This window comes from Papilio machaon, chromosome 4 (genome assembly GCF_912999745.1).
Source record: "Papilio machaon chromosome 4, ilPapMach1.1, whole genome shotgun sequence".
In the NCBI taxonomy this organism is placed as follows: Eukaryota; Metazoa; Arthropoda; class Insecta; order Lepidoptera; family Papilionidae; genus Papilio; species Papilio machaon.
In genome coordinates, this window is record NC_059989.1 from 1,637,015 (window position 1) to 1,657,463 (window position 20,449).

Consider the following 20,449-nt stretch of genomic DNA (forward strand, 5'->3'; position numbering starts at 1 on the left):
CAAATATGGAAGATACTTGTACGCATAAATAAAACGAGGCTGAATGGATAGGTATACCTACATAACATAAATACTACGAACAAAAAGATGCCATAGTGTAGCTCCTTTTATATTTAGATCTATAAAGTGGCTTTTAAGAACTGGCCAATTTTCTAATACAAGTCTTACAAGACTACGCCCACTCGAGCGTAAGAAAATACTAAAGGGCCTGATTGATTCGAAAGTGATTTTGTTATTCATGTAGGCGTAACTAACTTTCTAGTTATATTTGCAAAGCTTGTTTTATAATTAAGGTTAGGAATTTTCTTCGTTTTGCAACGAGTTTCGTATTGTAAATTTGCGTTATAAGCTGACCACCTACCGAGTAGAGTGGCAAGACAGTGTCCTCGGCCGAAGTCTCGGTATTTGTAAACACATAGTTGAGTGCTTGGCTTAGCAGCCTAACTTTAAAATGGACACCTACGTCGGACACGTCTATAAAAAATATTAATTATATTGACTAAATGTAGTTCCAGTTAAAAATTAACTAAAGGGAAAGGTATTAAAACAATGTAATGTTCTTTAACCGTTTATTAAAAAGTACAAATAGTCTTCGATCAAAGTAAAATAAATGTAATAAAATTTATAAGAACAACAAACACACAACCACTAATCACTAAAAATGCTTAAATGTAATAAATAATAAGGCATAGTTCCGAGGTCATTTTTTAATTTAAATAGTTCAATTCGAGAATATAATTTAAATTTTTTCTTCACAACACTATAAAAAGGTATACATTTTTATAGATATCCACGAATTATAAAAAATGAAAATCCCATTGGAAGACAGTTTGACGTCATCGTATATTCAATACACGTGTTTTCATATAAAAGAAAACATTTCTAATATGTAATTTTTAATATCCGTAGTATTGTCATAACGGAAAAAAATCTTAATTATAGGTTTGGTATAGGTTAGTGGGTATTTCCACTGTAACGGCTAACAAAGGGGTAAAGTTTTTCGCGCGTATGTAAGTTTGTTGTATGTGCATATGTAAATTTCATTATAACTGCATTGTATCCTAAATAACTGAACCGATTTGGATTAGCCCCCGAGTGTCATTGGGCAGACATATTAGTAAAAAACACAAATACGTACTTTTCTTGCGACACATTTCAAGATGAAATTTAGCGCGGACAGTCGCGTTCCTTGTAACCGGTAGCCGCTTAGTGGAAATGGCCACTTGTTTACGTGATGTATCTGATTAATTTTACGACGACCTATGATTCTTGGTATTTACATATTAAGATATCGTTAATTGCGAGACTGTACTGTAAACAGCATTCTTTTTCTTTAGATTCAATAATAACCCAATCAACTTTTTTGTTATCAATTTTATTTTCAATCAATTTTAGTAACTTAAAAATTTTTAATCGTTCATTTACATCGCACTGTTTTTATTTTTCTCTCTGTCTTAACAATAATTTTTACTTTATTTTTATATTTATTCGGGGCTTAAGTTTGATTTTTTATATTAACTTTCAAAAATACATATTTAAGTTTTTTATTGTATCTACACTACTTAGTCACACTACACTACGCACTTTTGATATTACACATATTGTTTATGGTACTTTTTGGGTCACAGCAAGTAAAAGCTTCGGATTTCTTATCGCAAGTTACGTTATTGCCCCGGGTGTAACGTTGCACAATAACTTAAACAAATACAGGTTTCTCAGCTCGTTCCACTTTCCTCAGCATCCGTCTGTACAATTTATTATCGGTGCGCAAACTCAGATTATATGTTAATAGGAATTATGTAAACGTCACTTGTATGCTAGTATTTATGTAAATCACACATCTGTAAACTTTTAAATTGTGAATTTGAAGAACTAATTGTTCATACACCAAGTAAGGTAAAGGAAAATATCTTGCTGCAACCTGCATGTATCATCGAAATATATATGTAGTCAACCAATCCGTACTGATACAGAGTAGTTGACTTGTGCCTAATTTAAGGAAGGTTAAAAAGTTAGACCCTTCGTTGGAGAATACGCCTTATACTGGATAATAACAGGGGACTTGAGTGCGATGACGTCAACACGTGTTGTACAAAGTATAAAGGAAGGTTCATAGATTTTCAAAGTTTAAATATAATATACTTTTACGTAAACACACTGTCCCACAAATGTCTCTTATTTGTTATGTTGTGCATTTAGCTAACTATTATTTATTATATGAATTAACGTAAATCAGTATAAATATAAAATACTAAAATACACAAATATAAAATTTGGCAAGTAAGGATAAAATCCTATGGACGGTCGTAATTTAACCGTTTATTTGCGATTATCTAGAAACATCTAGAACGTCACAATCACTTTAATACTTGGGCAAGGTAGGTGCAGGTGCTGTAGGCGCTAATAAGGAATCATCTGGAGCGGAGAAAGTAGCTTCCCTCACTGAAACAGAATGCCTTATTGACGCCCGACGCCGCGCCAAAATGGCGTGCGCGAGAAAAAACGTACAGAAGACACCAGTGCTCTGAAACAAGAAAAAATATTTATTTTATGGACATAAACACAAAACATTATAAAAAATCTGATATTAAGGTAATTCAAACAAATATTTAAAAAGTGGTTGTAAAATTTTATTGCCTATGCTTTAAAAAAAAAAATTTAAAAAACACTGAAACTCTAAGTCTTATGAAGTAATTTAATGAGTTATGCGGGATCTTTGAACCTTGAATCACTTAATCACTATGAGCCAGTCTCCTGTGGTTATGCTAAAAAGTTAATCACTAATGCCCTAAGGCACTAAACCCACAGGGGAAGAGGAATTTCCAACTTGTACGGTCGTTGTAAAATTTACCCCATTCCTCTGTATTACTCACTAACTGTGGCCCGTGTGGAATTAAAAAATACAATAAGTAGCCTATGCGTTCTTCCAGACTATATTCTATATGTGTACTAAATTTTATCAAGATCCGTTGAGCTGGTACGGAGATACCTTCTAGCAAAAACTCATTCATTCATCTAAACTTAAACATTTATCATTTATAATATATAAAAGAAAGTCGTGTTAGTTACACTATTTATAACTCAAGATCGGTCGAACTGATTTAGCTGAAAATTGATGGGGAGGTAGCTTAGAACCAGGAAAAGGACATAGGATAATTTTTACCCCGTTTTCTATTTTTTATTCCGCGCGGACGGAGTCGCGGGTAAAAGCTAGTTTATAATATAAGTAGGGTTAGACTAAAATAAAGAACGCTTTGTAATTGCATGTTTTTAGTTAATTTAAACTGATTAAAATTCAAAATTTAAATACATTGGTTAAAAGGTAAGAAAGCGATCAAAAAGCAAGATTTAAAAAAGGGCTGAATATGAAATATAGTTTATTTTAGTTCTACACAAAGTCGATGATATAATTTAAAGATCTTAATAAATGTGTACGAAGTAAAGAGTTATGTTCATTCATTTTCTTTGCCATCGAATTAGAATAAATCTCCTTGCTCTTAATTGGTTAAGTGTAAAGGAAAACAAACCCTAAGAACCAAGACATTTCACGCTCAACAACCAACAACGGCGGTAGAGAACAATTACATGCGCGCCGGAACACGACCGCATTCAGATTTCACATTCGACGATTCGCTTTAAGAACTTGCCTTTGTTCATCGGTATACAAAACATGATTTATCTTACGCACCGGTAAGAAGCTATGGAATTTTTGAGACGTAAACATTTTTTTGTTTGTTGGCATTTTAAGTGTTGGAGAAATGTGTGTTATTATAACACAATCGCATACGGTGTAGTAACAAATACATAGATCACCGACTGATTACATGAACGTAATTCATCGCAGCTTTATATCTATTACTAGCTGTCGCCCGCGACTCCATCCGCGCGTAGTTAAAAAAGAAAAAAAAAAGAAAAATAGATGTTGGCCGATTCTCAGACCTAATGAATATGCTCACAAAATTTCATGAGAATCGGTCAAGCCGTTTCGGAGGAGTACGGTGACGAAAACTGTGACACGAGAATTTTATATATTAGATGTATTTATATTATAACACCTCACTCTGTCTAGCCAGACACATTCATAACTATGTAAATTGTATTTATATTTTTTATCTAATACAGTTCAATCAATGTCTCTTATGCTACAGAATTCAAATATCGCTTATCAACTTGACAGCTCATGGTAATTTAGCTAAACATGAATTTGCCAGTACTTATTATAGCTAGTTCTGAAATGACAACAAAAATTTGTAGATGTGTATTTGATTCAATAACAGTAAAATTAAAATTGTTGCTGTTTATAAAAGCGTCAAGTACGTTTTAATTATTATTAAGCAGTAATTCTATGCATGTTAACAATGGGCAGTACAAACGTAATAGTTGCGAACTCTATTTATAATCCTGACAGATTCTCGAGCACACGCGAGATGTCCTTAGCGATTCATAACACATACACACTCTATAGACGAGATATTTAATTTATGGTTGTCCAAGAAGAAATAATAATAGCTCTTTGATTTTAAGATCGTTTTTGATTATATGTAAGCTTAGACTAACTTACCCTATGGTAAGTTAATTAATTACATATTGTATTCATTACTCTAAAGTTATTTCTGAACTTTATAAGCACAGATTAAAAAACTTTAAGTCTATGCGCTATTTCAGATCCGTTAAGCAGTTGTCAAGTGACTTGATAACATTTATAATCCAAACATTAGTTAAAAAGTAAGATTATCGATATATCATTCAACTAACATTGTTTTGCATATAAACATTCTATCCCAGTTTTTAAAACAATGAAGACATAGAGTCATCAATGGTGGTTATCAAATCTGACAGCCCTAACTAATTCACGCGCTAACAATGAGTTGGCGGGAACACAAAAAAGGCGCGCAAGGTTGTAACTCTTCGTACTACCTCATTTAAACGCTTGGTTAGAGTCATAATTGAAAATCTAACTGTGCGTTTCCATTTTCGAAACAACTTATTAAAATAATATTTTAATTTGTTTAATTCTGTTGAAAGAAAAAGAAAAAACAGAGGTAATAATATTTTTAATACAAGTGTCTCGGTCATGGAATTTCACGGTAACCCGACGATAATTAGCCGAGCTGATAAACAACATTTTGAAGCTATATAAAAAACTTACGAGTAATTTATAACAAGTATCTGTTATTGTGGTTTAAATTGATCTTATTATCAGCGTCTAGAACAGAGTATAATTACAAGACAGAACAAGGAAATGAGGTCGGTACCGCACTCATACGTCGCGCTATGATGACTCACCGACAAAGATTCGACGAGGCCCTTTTGATTATGCCTCACACATTTAAAATAAAAAAAGTAAACAGATTATTTTGTTCTCTCTTTTAATCACCAAAGCTTGTAATATAAACCAATATTCGCAATGATTTCAGTAATTTTGGGAATCCTGGAGAAAATCACATAAACTTCATATACTATTAAGAATTCAGCATTATGCTGCACATTATTTGATATAGCATCTTCCAAATTTGACTTATGAATTTGTATAACTTCCTCTGCAACAAATGGCGACATTTTAACTTCGTGTACAAAGACCAGGCGTCGTAGACGCTGCATTTCATACAACTTTATCACAAATAAACAGGTCTACATTATGACGCTTGTGTTTTATTTTGTTCGTTATCGCTTAAACTTGTTACGGATCATAAGGGCATGCTCTGTTTAATAGCTCCATATTGTTTATCATTATTTATAACTGAAGCTAAATGAATAAAGCTTCTTGTTTTTTTTAATTACGTATATAAGAACAATGTATTCAAAAAGTGATTGTTTACATAACAGAAGTCAATTATAAAAGATTTATGTGTAATATAATAAAATATTATTATAACGAGGTTTCATGAACCATAGAGTAGTAATCCTTATGATATTAAGAATTTAGAAATAATAAAAGATTCATTAATAAATACATTATAGGCAAGTTAGTCGATCTAGATTTATAGATAAACTAGCTGTAGCCTGCGACTCCGTTCGCGCGGATATAAAAACAAACGTAATAAGTAGCCTATTTGTTCTTCCAGACTATGTTCTACATCTGTGCCAAATTTCATCAGGATCCGTTGAGGGCTGAAAAACAGGGTTTCTGCCTGCAGAGGTTTTTTCAACCTGATATGACTAGGCGTCCTTTAAGGAAGCACTCTACCATTTTAAATTACTTTTGTCTTACCTTTCGAATGTCTTTCGATATACAAAAAAAAAATATGTTAAAAGTTGATTAACATTAATAAAGTAGTTTTACAGTCATTTAATTACAAGTGGATACATTTTTAGACAAATATTCTATGGAATACACAAAACAGGTCAGACACTAAATTTATCTTAATTCCGTTGGCGGGAAAATCCGCCACACAAACAGCTAGTACAATTTTATACAAATTATTCATGAATGACGTCATTAATTAAGGTATTATCTCGAGTGATGCACACAAAGCGCAAGCAAATATTGTTTTGATGTCCGTGAAGCTTCAGTATCCATTTACGTTAAGCAAATACTTCGGAGACATTGAAAAATATTAGGAGCACAGAAATGTATGTGTGCCCAATTTCAATGAGAAGTGTTGTAAGAAAACAAAACTAAAGTTATGGTTAAATTTCGACACTGAGTTCTTCCCAAGGTTTCAGTCTTTCAATTGTGTGTTTTTGTCTCCTGAATGTTTCCCTTGGTAACATTCAGTATGAAACCAATTAGAAACAATTAACTTAGTAAACAGGACATAATAGCACAGACCATTTAATCCAGAGCTATCATATAATAGACATAACCTCTCTATATCCAGACCAATCAGATGACCTCCCGATCCCCAACTGTTAAGAGGATCTGTAAAATGACTCGAATCAGCCGCGGAATTCCCCGCTACCATATACTTTATGAGTAAAAATCCGCTGCAATTCTATCGTATTCATATCGTTATATCAACACGTTAGACAGAGATGCAAGATCAACAGTAGTATAACTAGTGCAAGAGTCCCACGCATAGTACGGGGAGGATGTATGACATTTAATGAGCCATTTGCGAGGCGACATCCTCTGTTCTAGCGCTCCAATTTTCGTATTAAATGCTTATTTTTCAATGATATATGTAATAGTTTAGTATTGTATTATAATGTAGTAAATTATAAGTAAAAGGGAAACAATTTTGAGTTGGTTAAAAAGAAAAAAAACACCTGTAGCTGTAGGTATAAAATCGAATACGATAAAGGTCCATCCACGCAAAATCATTTGTAGAATATCATTTAGTTTTTCTGCTATAATCTATATAAATAACTGTACAAAAGAAGAAACATCCCTTACTGTGGGTTTTTGAAACCAAAATCCCCGTTAAAAATATATTGTGATGTCTATTTAGTCAAAAATAATAACAGGGATGACGATATGTTTTATAGAGAAATTTTGGCGTCAGAAACCAACGGTTAGTGGTTTAAAACAAGGGGTAAATGTTTTATGTAGACATGTTTAACCTACAGCTATATAAGTTGAAAATTTGCTTTTAATCATTTTCCAGTTCCCAAATAATTTTGTACGTTTTTGACGTGACTATGACACGTTAATGTGTATGATTTATTATTCATTTGTTTGTCCTGCGTGATTCATTTACGTGCGAAATACAGACAAACAACGCTGCTAATAAACAATGATATCATTGTTAAATACAGGTTTAAATACGAAGGATAAAAGTATACTGACTCAATATGAGGAAGGTTTATCACAAAAATGGCTTGTGCTGTGGACAGCTTGAATATATAATATAAATAACTTATCTTTAAGTCAAATTAAACTTCCTAAATGTAGACCTAAGAGTTTTATAAGTTAACTAGAAATGTATTGCATATGTTAAGTAAAAATATTCGATTTAGTGAGTCATTTTTCAGGGCTAATTGCAAACGAGCGGCGTACACGATTTGCCGGCGACTTATACAATATGTTCAAACGTAACCTTCTATAGTCACGTACCAATTTTTATTATTAAAATAATCGTTCATAATTTAAACAATGCAGAACCTAACCTTGAATTACGGCAAGTGTACAAATTGTTGATACCGACGCGTACAGCGAGAGACGGACGGCTGTCAGCGGCAGCGGTGAGGTCATTGAAACTATTACACCATGTTTATTAATAATTTTACAACAGGTCAATGCTGTTGCAATTTCTATAAATGAAACCGAAAAGGGAAAATTCAAATAACTAATATACTAGTCATGTTCGTAAAAAATAAATAACTGCAATAGTTATTCATTAATACAAAAGCGACCACCCAGTATAAGTTATAACTTCCGTAAATTTCCCCACAAACATGTCGATTGTTTCCCTACAATTGAAATCGAATAAATTCTAGCAACATCCGATTGACGCAAAATTATCGAATATCTTTTCGCATGATTAGTTAAGAAATCTAATTTTAGCGTAATTATTAAGATATACAACTAGATTTTTTTATGTTAAAGTTCACCGGCATTCTTGTTTAAAATATTTTATTTAAATCTTACATTTCTGCACTTATTTAAGTTTTAAAAAGGGGATATAATTATGGGTACATTTAAAAATATTATTAAGTACCATCGAGCCATCGAGCAATATGAAATTGACTAATAAAGTGCAATGTTTACTGTTTGAATTGACATTTGTTCAGCTTGGAATTCTACGAACTGAAGAGTTGGTATCTCCTATAAAAGTTTGTGCAATCAGACTCAAGTTAATTTTTAAGTATGAAACACGAGTTACAGTTAATGGCATTGAATAAAAACTGCACTCCGTTAGTCGAAACCATCCGAACGGTTGTCTAGTCGTACTTGTTTTAATGTAATAAAAAAATAGCAAACGCATCAACATTAATACCAGTCTACAACAACTTATAATGCAATATAGTAAAAGAAGCAACAACCCAATAAACAAAAATTAAATAAAGCTTTTTTTTGATTAACTTCATATAAAAAATATATTCCCAATAGGTTTACTTTTTAAACGACTTCTTGTTTATTATGTTACGAAACGTGTCGCAGTTAATTGTAATTGATGTATCCAAAGGAGCACTCATCACTTCTTCACAAACCCACGACCTATATAATATAAACAGTAGGGCGTACATAAAGAAGGCGTTTTAGACGTTGACCCTAATTTGTAGTTCTTGGATCTTCATAAAATTGTCGCGTGATTGCAACATACTAAGTGTACACTCTGTTATTTGGGCTGTAGACTTGTAGATGTGTAATAACCCGGTAATCTATATTTAGACTTCAATAGGCTCGCTTAACATAACCGTTTTTAGCTTCCAAAAATTAGCCAGAGGTCTATTGAAAACAGCGCGATACTAACCTTTCTACGCGCATTAACACCGTCAAACAACCGACTTATCTAAAATGCAAGAACCTTCCACACTCTTTTTCCATTTGGTAGTTGGTCAAAATATTTTAACGTGTGACTTAACTTGATCGCATAATGTAACCTTGAAGCTTATTTAGTTTGTAGAATGAGTCACAGGGAAAACAATTAGCGCCATTTGTAAAGATATCACGAATGTTCTAAAATAAGAAATAAAATATAAAGATCCTACGCCTCATACAGTCTATAACAGATTTTTCCTAAAGTTTGGTAAATAATCTTAATTTTTACAAGTTATTTATAAACGGCGTTCATAAATGTCCACAAAACCCAAGGAAAGGACTTGCAATGAAATAGTATTAATAAACCATGGCCTGTTGACTAATGATTGATCTTGTCGATGATAAATATTCTTTTCGTAACCAAAAATGCAATCTTTCCCAAACTACAAATTGAAAAGCATAGGCCAGTTTAAATTGCCAAAATACTTAAAAAAAAATTAGATGAGTATCAATTTTGACTCAGTATATTCAATTTTAATATATGGTAACACAGGTTATCAATTGACAGCAAATATTTACGTTGGATCCAACATTGACTGCAAAAATCGATTCTTTGGAAAGAATAGTATTCGATTTTTTGTTTTTGTTATCAAATTACTTTTTTCTATCATGAACATACTATTCTTTCTAAGATTAGTAAAAGTAAGAGATAAATATTTACAATCGATTATAATTCAAATAAAGTATAAGTATAAAAATAAATAGTTTTTTTCAAAGGGATTTACAGTGAACAGTAAAGAAACGTAAGTCGATGTGATCCTTAATTCTCATGATTATAGTGACAATAAACTTTAATGGTGACAAAAATAAGAATTAGAAAAAATTATCAGCCTTTTTGAGGTTATAAGCTATGACAAAATTTTGTATTTAAGATTTCAGGGTAAGATTAATTTTTTTGTAAGAGAAGGGGGCAATATATATTTATAGTTTCATTACCATTAAACATTTATAAGACTAATTAAAAAAATCCCACTGGCTGCAATCTTATGACACCCTGCGAACGAATGAATTGAGTGAGGTCAACAATATCGGTTTAATCCGGCTCCATGCCATCCTAAAGGAATTCACAATCATACAAATTTACATACACCTGTGAAAAAATTACCTTTCTGAACAAGTCAGTTAAATACAAAACGATCAACAACTTATGGTGTTAAAATTAAAATATGTAACATATCTTTTTTCAAATTTAGCGCTGTTTGTAAATCGAAAAACTCGATTTGTTAGAAAATCGATTTTCAGGCCGTCCTTACTGACATTGCAAAACTGACATGACACTGACATTAGACGTTATTTATGTTTTGTTGTATACTAGCTATCTCTAATGTTCTTTATTTTGTTAATTTATTTTCACTGAATTTGTATCATCGCATGACTATTATAACGAAAAAATGTCTGATTTCGATCAATTCGTTGAGTTCGTACAATATACTAAAAGATTTAGAAACGTAGGCGTAGGACCGAGGCGATATTTACGTGATTATTCTGATCCGTTTTCAAAATACTCGGTCGAGGAATTTCATGCTCGATATAGATTTACGCCTGATGTTGTTAAAAGTGTTATATTGCCTATGCTGGAATCCATTAGAAAACCTTCAAAAAGAGGCTTACCTTTTCCTCCAGAAATAATGCTGTTGATAACATTACGCTATTACGCTACAGGTAGTTTTCAGGTTAGTATATACAATACAGTCTTCGAATTTGATATACGATTCGATAACATTCGACAATGGTAGAAGCTGCAGCAGCATTAGCAGCTGCGTGAATAGCTTGCTCTTCTGTTACAATACCACAGTCAAAATACTGACATGAAGCAATGCCTTTTGTCTGATAAGTCAGTCACTTATCGAGGTGACCACTTTATACTTGTGTGCTGCCTTCTTGATATATGAAATATTTAATGTTTAGGTAAAAGATATGTAGGACATATCTTTTTTTCCAGAAAATGCAAAAAGATGTCATGAATATATGCCAACAGTCAGTTTCCAGGATCATTGTCCAAGTTTCCAATTTGATAGCAAAAAAAATGAAAAAGTATGTTAAATTTCCAACCACAACGGAGGGACTTAACATGGTGAAGTAAGCTTCTTTTTAATATGAATTAAATCTAACTTAATGGAATACAAATTAGAGGTATATTTGTGTTGTTTTTATTTCAGGCAAAAATTTTACGAAATCAGCCATTTTCCTGAAGTGATTGGATGCATTGACTGTACACACATAAAAATAAGAAGTCCCGGTGGAAACACTTCGGAAGTGTACAAGAATAGAAAAGGCTTTTTTTCCATCAATGTACAGACAGTTGTTGGGCCAAATTTAGAATTTTTCAATTTAGTAGCCCGCTGGCCGGGTAGTACACCTGATAATTTTATTTACAATAACAGTTCTATTAAACAGAGACTTGATACAGGTGAATTAGAAGGAGTAATTTTAGGAGACAGTGACTTTGCCATGAGTAATACCATACTCACACCCTTTTTGTCTCCAAATTCAATACCCCAGGAACAATATAATAAAAGTCATAATGAAACACGAAAAATTGTGGAACATTGTCTTGGTATTTGGAAGGGTAGATTCCCTTGTTTACAAGTAGGTATGTGCATCAAGGTGGAAACCGTTGTGGCTGTGATCTGTGCGTGTGCAGCATTACACAATATAGCTGTGTCGGTTGGGGACATAGCACCAACAAATTGGGAAATGGCTGAAATTGACAATGACGTTGACATCACTATATGTAATGAAGACCCAAATAGTGATGGTTTTGTGGCGAGACAATTATTTGTAGATAGATATTTCCAGAATTGTTAGAAAATAAAAATTTATTTAAGTTAAAAAATTACTGCCATATTAAGTTGTTCATTAATAAGAATATACTGAAGTAAAAATAAGCTTCATTGAATATGTTAATTAATATTTTTTTAATGTATCATAAGTCAGCAAATAAGCAAACAGTCACTTGAGTCCACTTAAACAGCAAAGCAACCGCTGCCCATAGACATCTGCAATTGCAGATGCATTGCCTACCTTTAATCGACAAAAGAGGGGATGCACAGAAAGATCCTCTTCCTATGCATCCTCTCCTTTGTCAAATCCACTTCCCTTCCCATCCTTTCCTTATAAGAAAAAGGTGGGAAGGGAACATGGACTAAAATTAGGCCTTCCTTCTTACTTCTGTAAGATATCATTTATTTAAGTTAATAAGAGAAATGTAGAGTGGTGCTTTGTCAAATTTTTATGGTCTTTATATAACTGTACATAAAATTAATTATTATTTGAAATGTTTTTCCCTGACTTAAAACAGTGGGTTTCTGAGATCAAAATCTCACTAAAAAAACTTACTGTCATTATGTATATGTCAAAAAGATAACAGTATGTTTTAAACCAGTGATTGTCAAACTTATTTCTTTCACCGCCCCCTTTGGAAATCAATTATATTTCAGAGCTCCCTAATTTTTATTCAGCCCTAAAACTTAAAAACCACAATTTCATTACTTTAATTAATTTCAATGCCCCCCATTTTTTGGGCCCCTTATCGCCCCCTCCTAGGTTTCAAACGCCCCCAAGGGGGCGTTATCGCCCACTTTGGGAAACACTGGTTTAAACGTAGATTTTAGTCTCAGAAACCAACGATAAATGAAATAAATTTTAAATCATAATTCATTCATAACCTACACTGATGTCAGTTTACAGTGTTACAATGTCATCAGTCAATCATTAGGTCAGTAATTAAATTAATAATTTTGCTAATATCATATTGTTTGCGTGCTGTCGAAGGTTGAATACATATTTATGATTCGAGGGTCGACTATTTGAGTATTCATTAAGTTTTGTATTAGAAAATGCAAAAATAACGGCTCGTGGTCAACTAAAAGTGTATGCACAGGTGGGTAAAGTTACTTCAGGTGTAGAAACACGCGGAAATGTGTGCTCCGTTCTTATACTTTTACGTACCTCTAGGGTCGCCAAACCTACTAGCCGGACAGACCAGCCAGTTTGGCCGGACATTTAAGTAGAAACGTCGGACATCCTATATTATTTAGGATTTTGTCTCAGTATTAATAGGTACATTCTCTTTTGGGAAATGTAAAAAACCTAACAAAAGCCGGAAAATTGTTTATTTTGACCGGACACGCAATCAAAAAGCCTACCTATGTCCGGCTTTATCCGGACGCCTGGCAACGCTATGTACCGCCATTACCTAAAATCGTATTGTGGGCTTTGTCGTTGGCACTATAATACATTGTAATGTAAAGTCGTAAACGAAAGTTATTCCATTCAAATAAAACAGCTCGGCTAGCAATGGAAACACTTAAATTAACATTCTATTCGATAAGTTTTCCAGTCACCTACATTAGATTCAAGGGCGGCCAAATTATATGTCGCCTTTCAATACACTAACTTTTGACACTGTTGTCGCCATCTTTACTTGGTGGCTTAATACCTTAGTCTTCACGTAACTTATGTGTCGTGATACATAGGTTAGAAGCTATTGCTATCTACGAATATTAGGTATAATCCCACATTCGCACGAGCGTTTTTTTTTTAGGCTGCGTTAAAACTCGGCGTTGGCGACTCTCGAGCGATCAACGCTTTAAAATCTCTTGTTTCATTCTCCCGGTGCACAAAATGGTCAAACGCCAGAATACTGCGCGATAAATAAGCGTTGCTGTATGAACACTCATAGAAAAGCATTTGCTCTATTTTAACGCTTTTTGCGAATGCGGAATGATTTCATTGTTCGTATTGAATACTGAATTCGAGACTACTGAACCGATTTACAGCGTCGGTGGCTCAAAGGTTAAGCGCCTGACTTGCAATCTGCAGGTCCTGGGTTCGAATCCCGCCATGTACCAATGTGTTTTTCGATTTTCGATTTACATATGTACATTTATCCGACGTTCTTACGGTGAAGGAAAACATCGTGATGCAACCTGCACATATCTGAGAAGAAATTCGAAGATGTGTGTGAAGTCAACCAACCCGCACTTGGCCAGCGTGGTTGACTATGGCCTAGTCACCCCTAACTTGGGGTAGGCTCCGAGCCCCTCGGTGGGGACGTATAGTGAGCTGATGATGAACCGATTTACAATATTTTTCACTGTTGGGTAGCTACACTATTCCCGGATGACATAGACGAAGTCGCGGGCAACTGGTAGTATTGAATAAAGAATTAAGAGTGAAGACTATTATGATTATGTATATAATCTATACGTTCTTACCTGCAATATGGAAGCCGTGAGCGCTGTCATAGCGACCAGCAATAGTTGATCCTTGGTATACTGGTGTAATTGCTTCCCGCAACCGCGCTGGTAGAGCGTTGTACAATCTGCTGTGTAGGGCTTGTGTAGCGAGTCCAACGGACCCTGGCCGCAGCAAGAGAACGGCACATGTTTAGATGCCGAGTAGTCCCCAGGACCACTGATGCCGCAACATTCGAACTGTGGGATATTGTTAGCACTTTATTTTTTACTTTATTTTTAATTTTGTCTGAAGTTCTTCTCGAATTAAGATAAGACAAAAGTTGACGGAATTACCACCACAAGGTAGGTGTTGATACAAAGATTTTTTAAGTTTAAACTCGAAGTCTTCAATTTGAATTCTTGTCTTACCTGGACTTGTAATTTATCCCATCGTAACGAATCCACAGAATTAGGGTCCTCAATTTTACTGGTAAGCATAAAGTAGTTAGTCATGGTGCTCCTTATCTCGATTTCTGCGTTGTCCCACACAACCATCGCCCAAACGAAGCAGGAAAACTCAATGACTACCACAATAACGATCAAGAGGCCAGCCTGGGAATTATTATATAATCCTAATTCAACTTAATCATTCCATAATAAAATCCATAGACTTGCATTACTATTATTAACTTATAAACTTGACTTAAACTTTATAAACTTATTCAAATATTGTAAATTATTAGACTGGTAAAAATCTCGATAAGAGATGGCGCTTATCACCACTTAGCTGCAATTCCATGTACTTCTTATATAGCTACTCCTATAAAAATTATGTAAACGACCCCTCCTTATATAGCTGAAATATTTTTGAATAAAGTAAATTGAATTACCATAACGACGTGAAACTGATGCATAGATTTTGCAGACCGCCATCCAATCCATGCTACAGAACATGTAATGATTGCCATCATCAATAGCAATATTGCTGGATACTCTACATTTATTGGGATAAAATGCCGGTAAATAAACAGGCGATATACGAGAAATCCACTAACTCCAAATAGCGCCACTGCCGACATCTGTTGAGAAAAATTAGAAAACTTCAGAAGTCATGTTACACGACAAAATTATATAGGTTCCTCAATACTGTCTTACTTCTCTATGGTGCTTTCGACATCTGCACAAGTGCGACAAGGATAGCAATAAAATATCACCCATATACGAATTGGTCTCTTGCCAGTTCAATTTAGCTCATTTTAGAATTAGAAAATCTAGGTGACAAAAGAAGACAGGTACTTTTTCGCATATTTTATAATGTTGTTAAGTTATACATAAAACAGTAAGTTTACATACCATTTAGTTATAATCACAAAGTTAACATAAAAAAGTTGTTTGCACAGAGTTGTTATGACAACAAAAAATCGCTGATTAAGATTAACGTGGTTCTTATAAATGAGCATGTTATTTAAAAAAACAATCAATTACAATACTTACAGCGAATAAAACATTGAAGGTTAATACAAGATATTTCCAACAATTCGAGGACAGAGCCATTTTCTGTGTTCACATGTCAAGTAAAGTTTGAAACTCGTCTCAAAACAAAGGCAGGTCGTTCCACCTCAGGGAATGTTTGTATTTCGCTGCGTCCGCGTAACTGCAGCGGCGGCGCGGGCACAATTAAACAACCGGCATCAATACGTTCATCATAATCTTAAGCGAATTGTACTAAAATGTTTTTTTAAGTGGACGATACAATCGTTATTTCTTGTAAATGATTAATCCGGCTTGATGTGTGCAGTCACTTATCAGTTTATCATTGCGATAAACTTGTTATATACAGTATCATGCAATCTAACCTCATTTTTTACCAAACCATATCACCATATGATTTTATTTTCTTTGACACTTTAGGCGTAGGCGCTGGTGTTATATATAACTTTGACAAATCTATTTTAAACGCTCTCTTTACTAAACTTACGTCATACTTTGTGACTTTTTCACTGCAATACTTATGTGGAGGAACCAGGACTGGGAGCAAGACACAATAGTGAATTTAGATTTATCTAAGGTCAATGCTACTTGACCTTTAAGCCGCGACACTTCACAATTAGTAAAATCAACCGGAGGGCTTAAATTTTATACAAGTGGGTGTTTTTTTATGGAACAAGAGATGCTCTGTTTCATTTTTATGTTTCTATAAGAGAATTATGCAAAAAGTAGTTACCAATAAAAAGAAAATATGACAATATATATTTTGTAAAGCGCTGACCGCTGACTGATTGATTTTCCATAAAACTAACACTGAAGTTTGCTTGAACCCTCCAGCCTTCAGCTTAATATTGAAGATTTTATGACCAGCTATTTAAAGTAGACATACATACATCTCTAAGGCTAAGAACCGTTGTAATTAGCTCTCTCTGTTATGTCTGTCACGACGAACAAAGCACCTTGATTGTCTTCAATTTTTTTTTCCCTAGCGAATGTAATTACAAGTTGTTTAATTAATGCTGCCTACTGGAGAAACTTGTGTTAAAGGTCAAGCTCTATTACGCAATTTATTAGCTTCAGTTAAGAATTTTAGTTGATGATACTATCTGTGATTAACCAATTAAATTAACACATTAGGTTTATTTTCATTTAAATTTATTTGTATTTATAACCAATCTATTCTTTATGGTATGATAAAACAAAAAAAAACTATTTAGGTGACATATTCGTTACTTTAGAGAATATACAAGCAATAAAGTTAAACCCCCATTAGTAATAATCGCAGAGACACAAATCTTTAGCCATTATCTCCGGCAACAATTCAACTTTAACTACTTTCTTCACCTTCTCTATCTCAGCAACGATATCTGCACTCACTGGTCCGGCTTCTTTTGCGGTACGAAACAAGGCCCTAGCTTTATCAACGTCCTTTTTATACATGGCCAGTAATGCCAGAAATGCCCAACCGTCTGACAAAAGAGGTTCAGTCTTCACAGCAACTGCAGCCCAACGCTCGGCTAACTTTTCTTCCCTCAATTTCCCATAAATTCTTCCCAAAGTTAGCGCTGAATAAGCCGATGGAGCAATTTTATGCGCTCGGGCAGCTCGTTGCAAGGAAGCCATTATGTCGGTCTTCCATCCGCCTATCGCTGCTCGAAGAAGCAAGCCGGGACAAGGCTCAGCCCCATCTTTATCAGCTTCTAACAAAGCCTTTTCACATTTACCGTCCCATCCTTTAGCGAAGCCCAAGCAAGTTGCTCGTATTTGAGAAAGTATAGCACAGGGTCCGAACCGCCGTATGCCTTTCTCGACAACCTCCAGGGCTACATCCATGTGAAGCCGCAAAAGAAGAGAAGCCGCTCTCACATAATAAGTACTGGGGCCTGGTTTCCCTTTTGCGATATTTTGTGCACCGCGTTCATAGCAGCCATCTTCGACACAGTGGAGAATTCTTTCAGTTAGTTTAAAGCACCGTAAACATAAAAAGAAAGCTGCAGCAATCAAGAAAGGATTTCGCGATTCTATAATACCAGGCATCCATAAAGTTTCTTCTTCTCCACTTGAATCTATCCATCTTTTCAGGCATCGCTTCCACTCTACAGGTAGTGCAAAAGATTTCCTCATTTTTTTAAGTGCAACGAAAGCTGGGTGCTCGTTACCATGGTAGTGATGTAACGCGTGCAGTGCAGCCCACCCGATGGCGCTGGTGGTTCCATCCGACTTGTCGCCTTTAACGGCGATACGAAAAGCGGCTGTTGCTACTTCGATTGCTTCAGGTCCTTTATCAAATTGAATTCCTCCGTACGTCCACAGCAAATATCTGTTTTTGGAATGGACATTTAAAGCTACCGTTAAATAATTATAAGCATCAGATTCGTTTCTCTGTTCAAGACAACGCAAAACTTTTGATAAAAGAACTCGGGGATGATTAGGGCTAATTTTCAGGTTTTTTTCAATATGCTCATTCGATATTCTAGCATCTCCTGCGGCCCGACATCTAGCAGCGGCTAGTCCGGGCGAAGGTCGAACCTTGGGAGGCTGAGGAGCAAATGAAGAAGTTACGGCTCGGCGAGCTGCTGAATGTTGACTTGTTATCATATCTTGATAATCCATCTCGGAACATTCCGTTGGTGTAAACTGTTTTAGCATCAACCTCACCCGTAATAAAAGGCGGTTAGCTGCTGTCCGTTTTATACTCTTATTCATTTGGAGCGTGCATTTGTAAGCCAAATTACTTAGCTCCTTGTGCACCGACAACGCCCCACCTTCTTTACAAATACGCTTCTTGTCCAAAGGCGGCTCTTCTGGCGGAGATAATATTTTCAACGAATCTTCGGCTATTTTAAGACCACCAGGAGAAGGAAATCCGATTAAATCAAAAAGGGACGTTATTTTCGCTTTTGGAACAATTGGATCAATTAAATCCATTCTAATCACAATGTAAGCGTCGCGACCGTTCTCGTCAGTTACAGGTTCATTTTCATGTGCAGGACCTCGCGCGCTGGTTGGTGGTAAATCTAAAATTGTACCAACGGATTCAGGTAAAATGTCGGCACTATAAAACATCAGTTTTGCACAGACAGTTACCCCGGATTGACCTGGCTGAAGCAAAACACCAGTATCTACCAACGCAATGTATCGTCCTCGTACTTCAATTTTCCCACTTTTCGGAACTCCAGCTATCTCGACATAGAAATTATTATTCAATCGTTCTTGTAATAATGTAGAATCTACCAGAACGCGCCTCATAGCATTCCAATATACTGAATTTTCGGATTTATCAATAGCTAAATCGTTTGGGACAAACATATCTTCGCTTGGCACATTAATTTGGGTATCGGCGGCGTGACCGGCATTGCTAGCGTTTCCCCATACAATTTTCGTAGCTGAAGACGCGCTCAATGACATACCAAATTTTAAAGAAATTGGATCATGAATAGTATCGAGACCTATGCCACTGACAAAGGCAGTACCGTCTCGCGAAAGTGGTAGGCAATGTGCTGCAATCATCGTTAGCGTAAGAGGTATTTTATCATTGTTTATAGAACCGTTATAACTTACATGTACGTCCACTGAACAACCAGATGGAACACCGGAACTAATAATCAATAGCGGTACTTTTACATTTATCTCTTTTTCCCCTAGTGCTATTGGCAATAAGTCAACGTTTCCTCCAGCTCTATTATCAATATTAAGAAAGGGGTCCTGATCTTTTGAGGGTTTTCCTGAACTTCCTCGAAGCAAAAATATGAGTGGCTGGTCGGCAATTATTTCTTGATCAATTCCAGGTTCCTCTATATTTAATGGTAAAATAATCGTATCAATTGTATGACCATTTTCCCATTTTTCTCCCAGTAATAATTCATCATCGAAATATATTAGCAACGTACATTCACCAGTACCCGGACTTTCACCTTCTAAATACAAACTAAAGGTTACTAAACGTAAATCTAGGTTGTAATCATCAAAGTCAGTTGACTTGGACTTGAAAGTCTCACGCGACTTATTCTTCTTTGCGTCTTTTACTGACATTTTCAATATTTTTATTAGTTCACATTTAACTTCTACCGTTTTCAAATTCAGTTACAAAATAAAATACAATTATATTGATATAGTATAATGTATTATGTAAACGTTTTATCAATTGAATAAAAGTCTAATTAATACAAAATGTCAATAGTGACCGTTTCTTACGCAATTCTTGTCTTTTTCAAAGGAAAAAATTATATATTCTATCTTCTTCTAGTTTTAATTTTAATAGGGAACATTTCACTTTGTTACATATTGAAAAAGTTTAAAATAATATTTAGTATTCACCATTTTTCAACTTATGAATACCGAATTAAGTAATTCAAAT

General features: G+C 34.7%; 3 protein-coding genes across 3 annotated transcripts; 1 reads left to right on the forward strand and 2 right to left on the reverse strand.

Annotated features, from left to right (window-relative positions):
* Nucleotides 1–2,250: 2,250 nt before the first annotated feature.
* LOC106718559 (23 kDa integral membrane protein) lies at nucleotides 2,251–16,614 on the reverse strand. The gene is made up of 5 exons (XM_045686886.1): nucleotides 16,099–16,614; nucleotides 15,495–15,683; nucleotides 15,034–15,216; nucleotides 14,644–14,862; nucleotides 2,251–2,524 (listed from the first exon to the last, which is right to left on the reverse strand). The coding sequence occupies exons 1-5, from the start codon at nucleotides 16,156–16,158 to the stop codon at nucleotides 2,363–2,365; spliced, it is 813 nt and encodes a 270-aa protein (XP_045542842.1). The 5' UTR covers nucleotides 16,159–16,614; the 3' UTR covers nucleotides 2,251–2,362.
* On the forward strand, nucleotides 10,730–12,402 carry LOC106718560 (putative nuclease HARBI1). The gene is made up of 3 exons (XM_045686885.1): nucleotides 10,730–11,097; nucleotides 11,367–11,503; nucleotides 11,584–12,402. Exons 1-3 carry the CDS (start codon nucleotides 10,816–10,818, stop codon nucleotides 12,230–12,232), a joined length of 1,068 nt encoding a protein of 355 aa, XP_045542841.1. The 5' UTR covers nucleotides 10,730–10,815; the 3' UTR covers nucleotides 12,233–12,402.
* A 747-nt stretch (nucleotides 16,615–17,361) lies between the features above and the next one.
* Nucleotides 17,362–20,124, reverse strand: LOC106718398. Its single transcript, XM_014512470.2, has one exon. The coding sequence runs from the start codon at nucleotides 20,122–20,124 to the stop codon at nucleotides 17,362–17,364; it is 2,763 nt and encodes a 920-aa protein (XP_014367956.2).
* Between the last annotated feature and the right edge of the window lie 325 nt (nucleotides 20,125–20,449).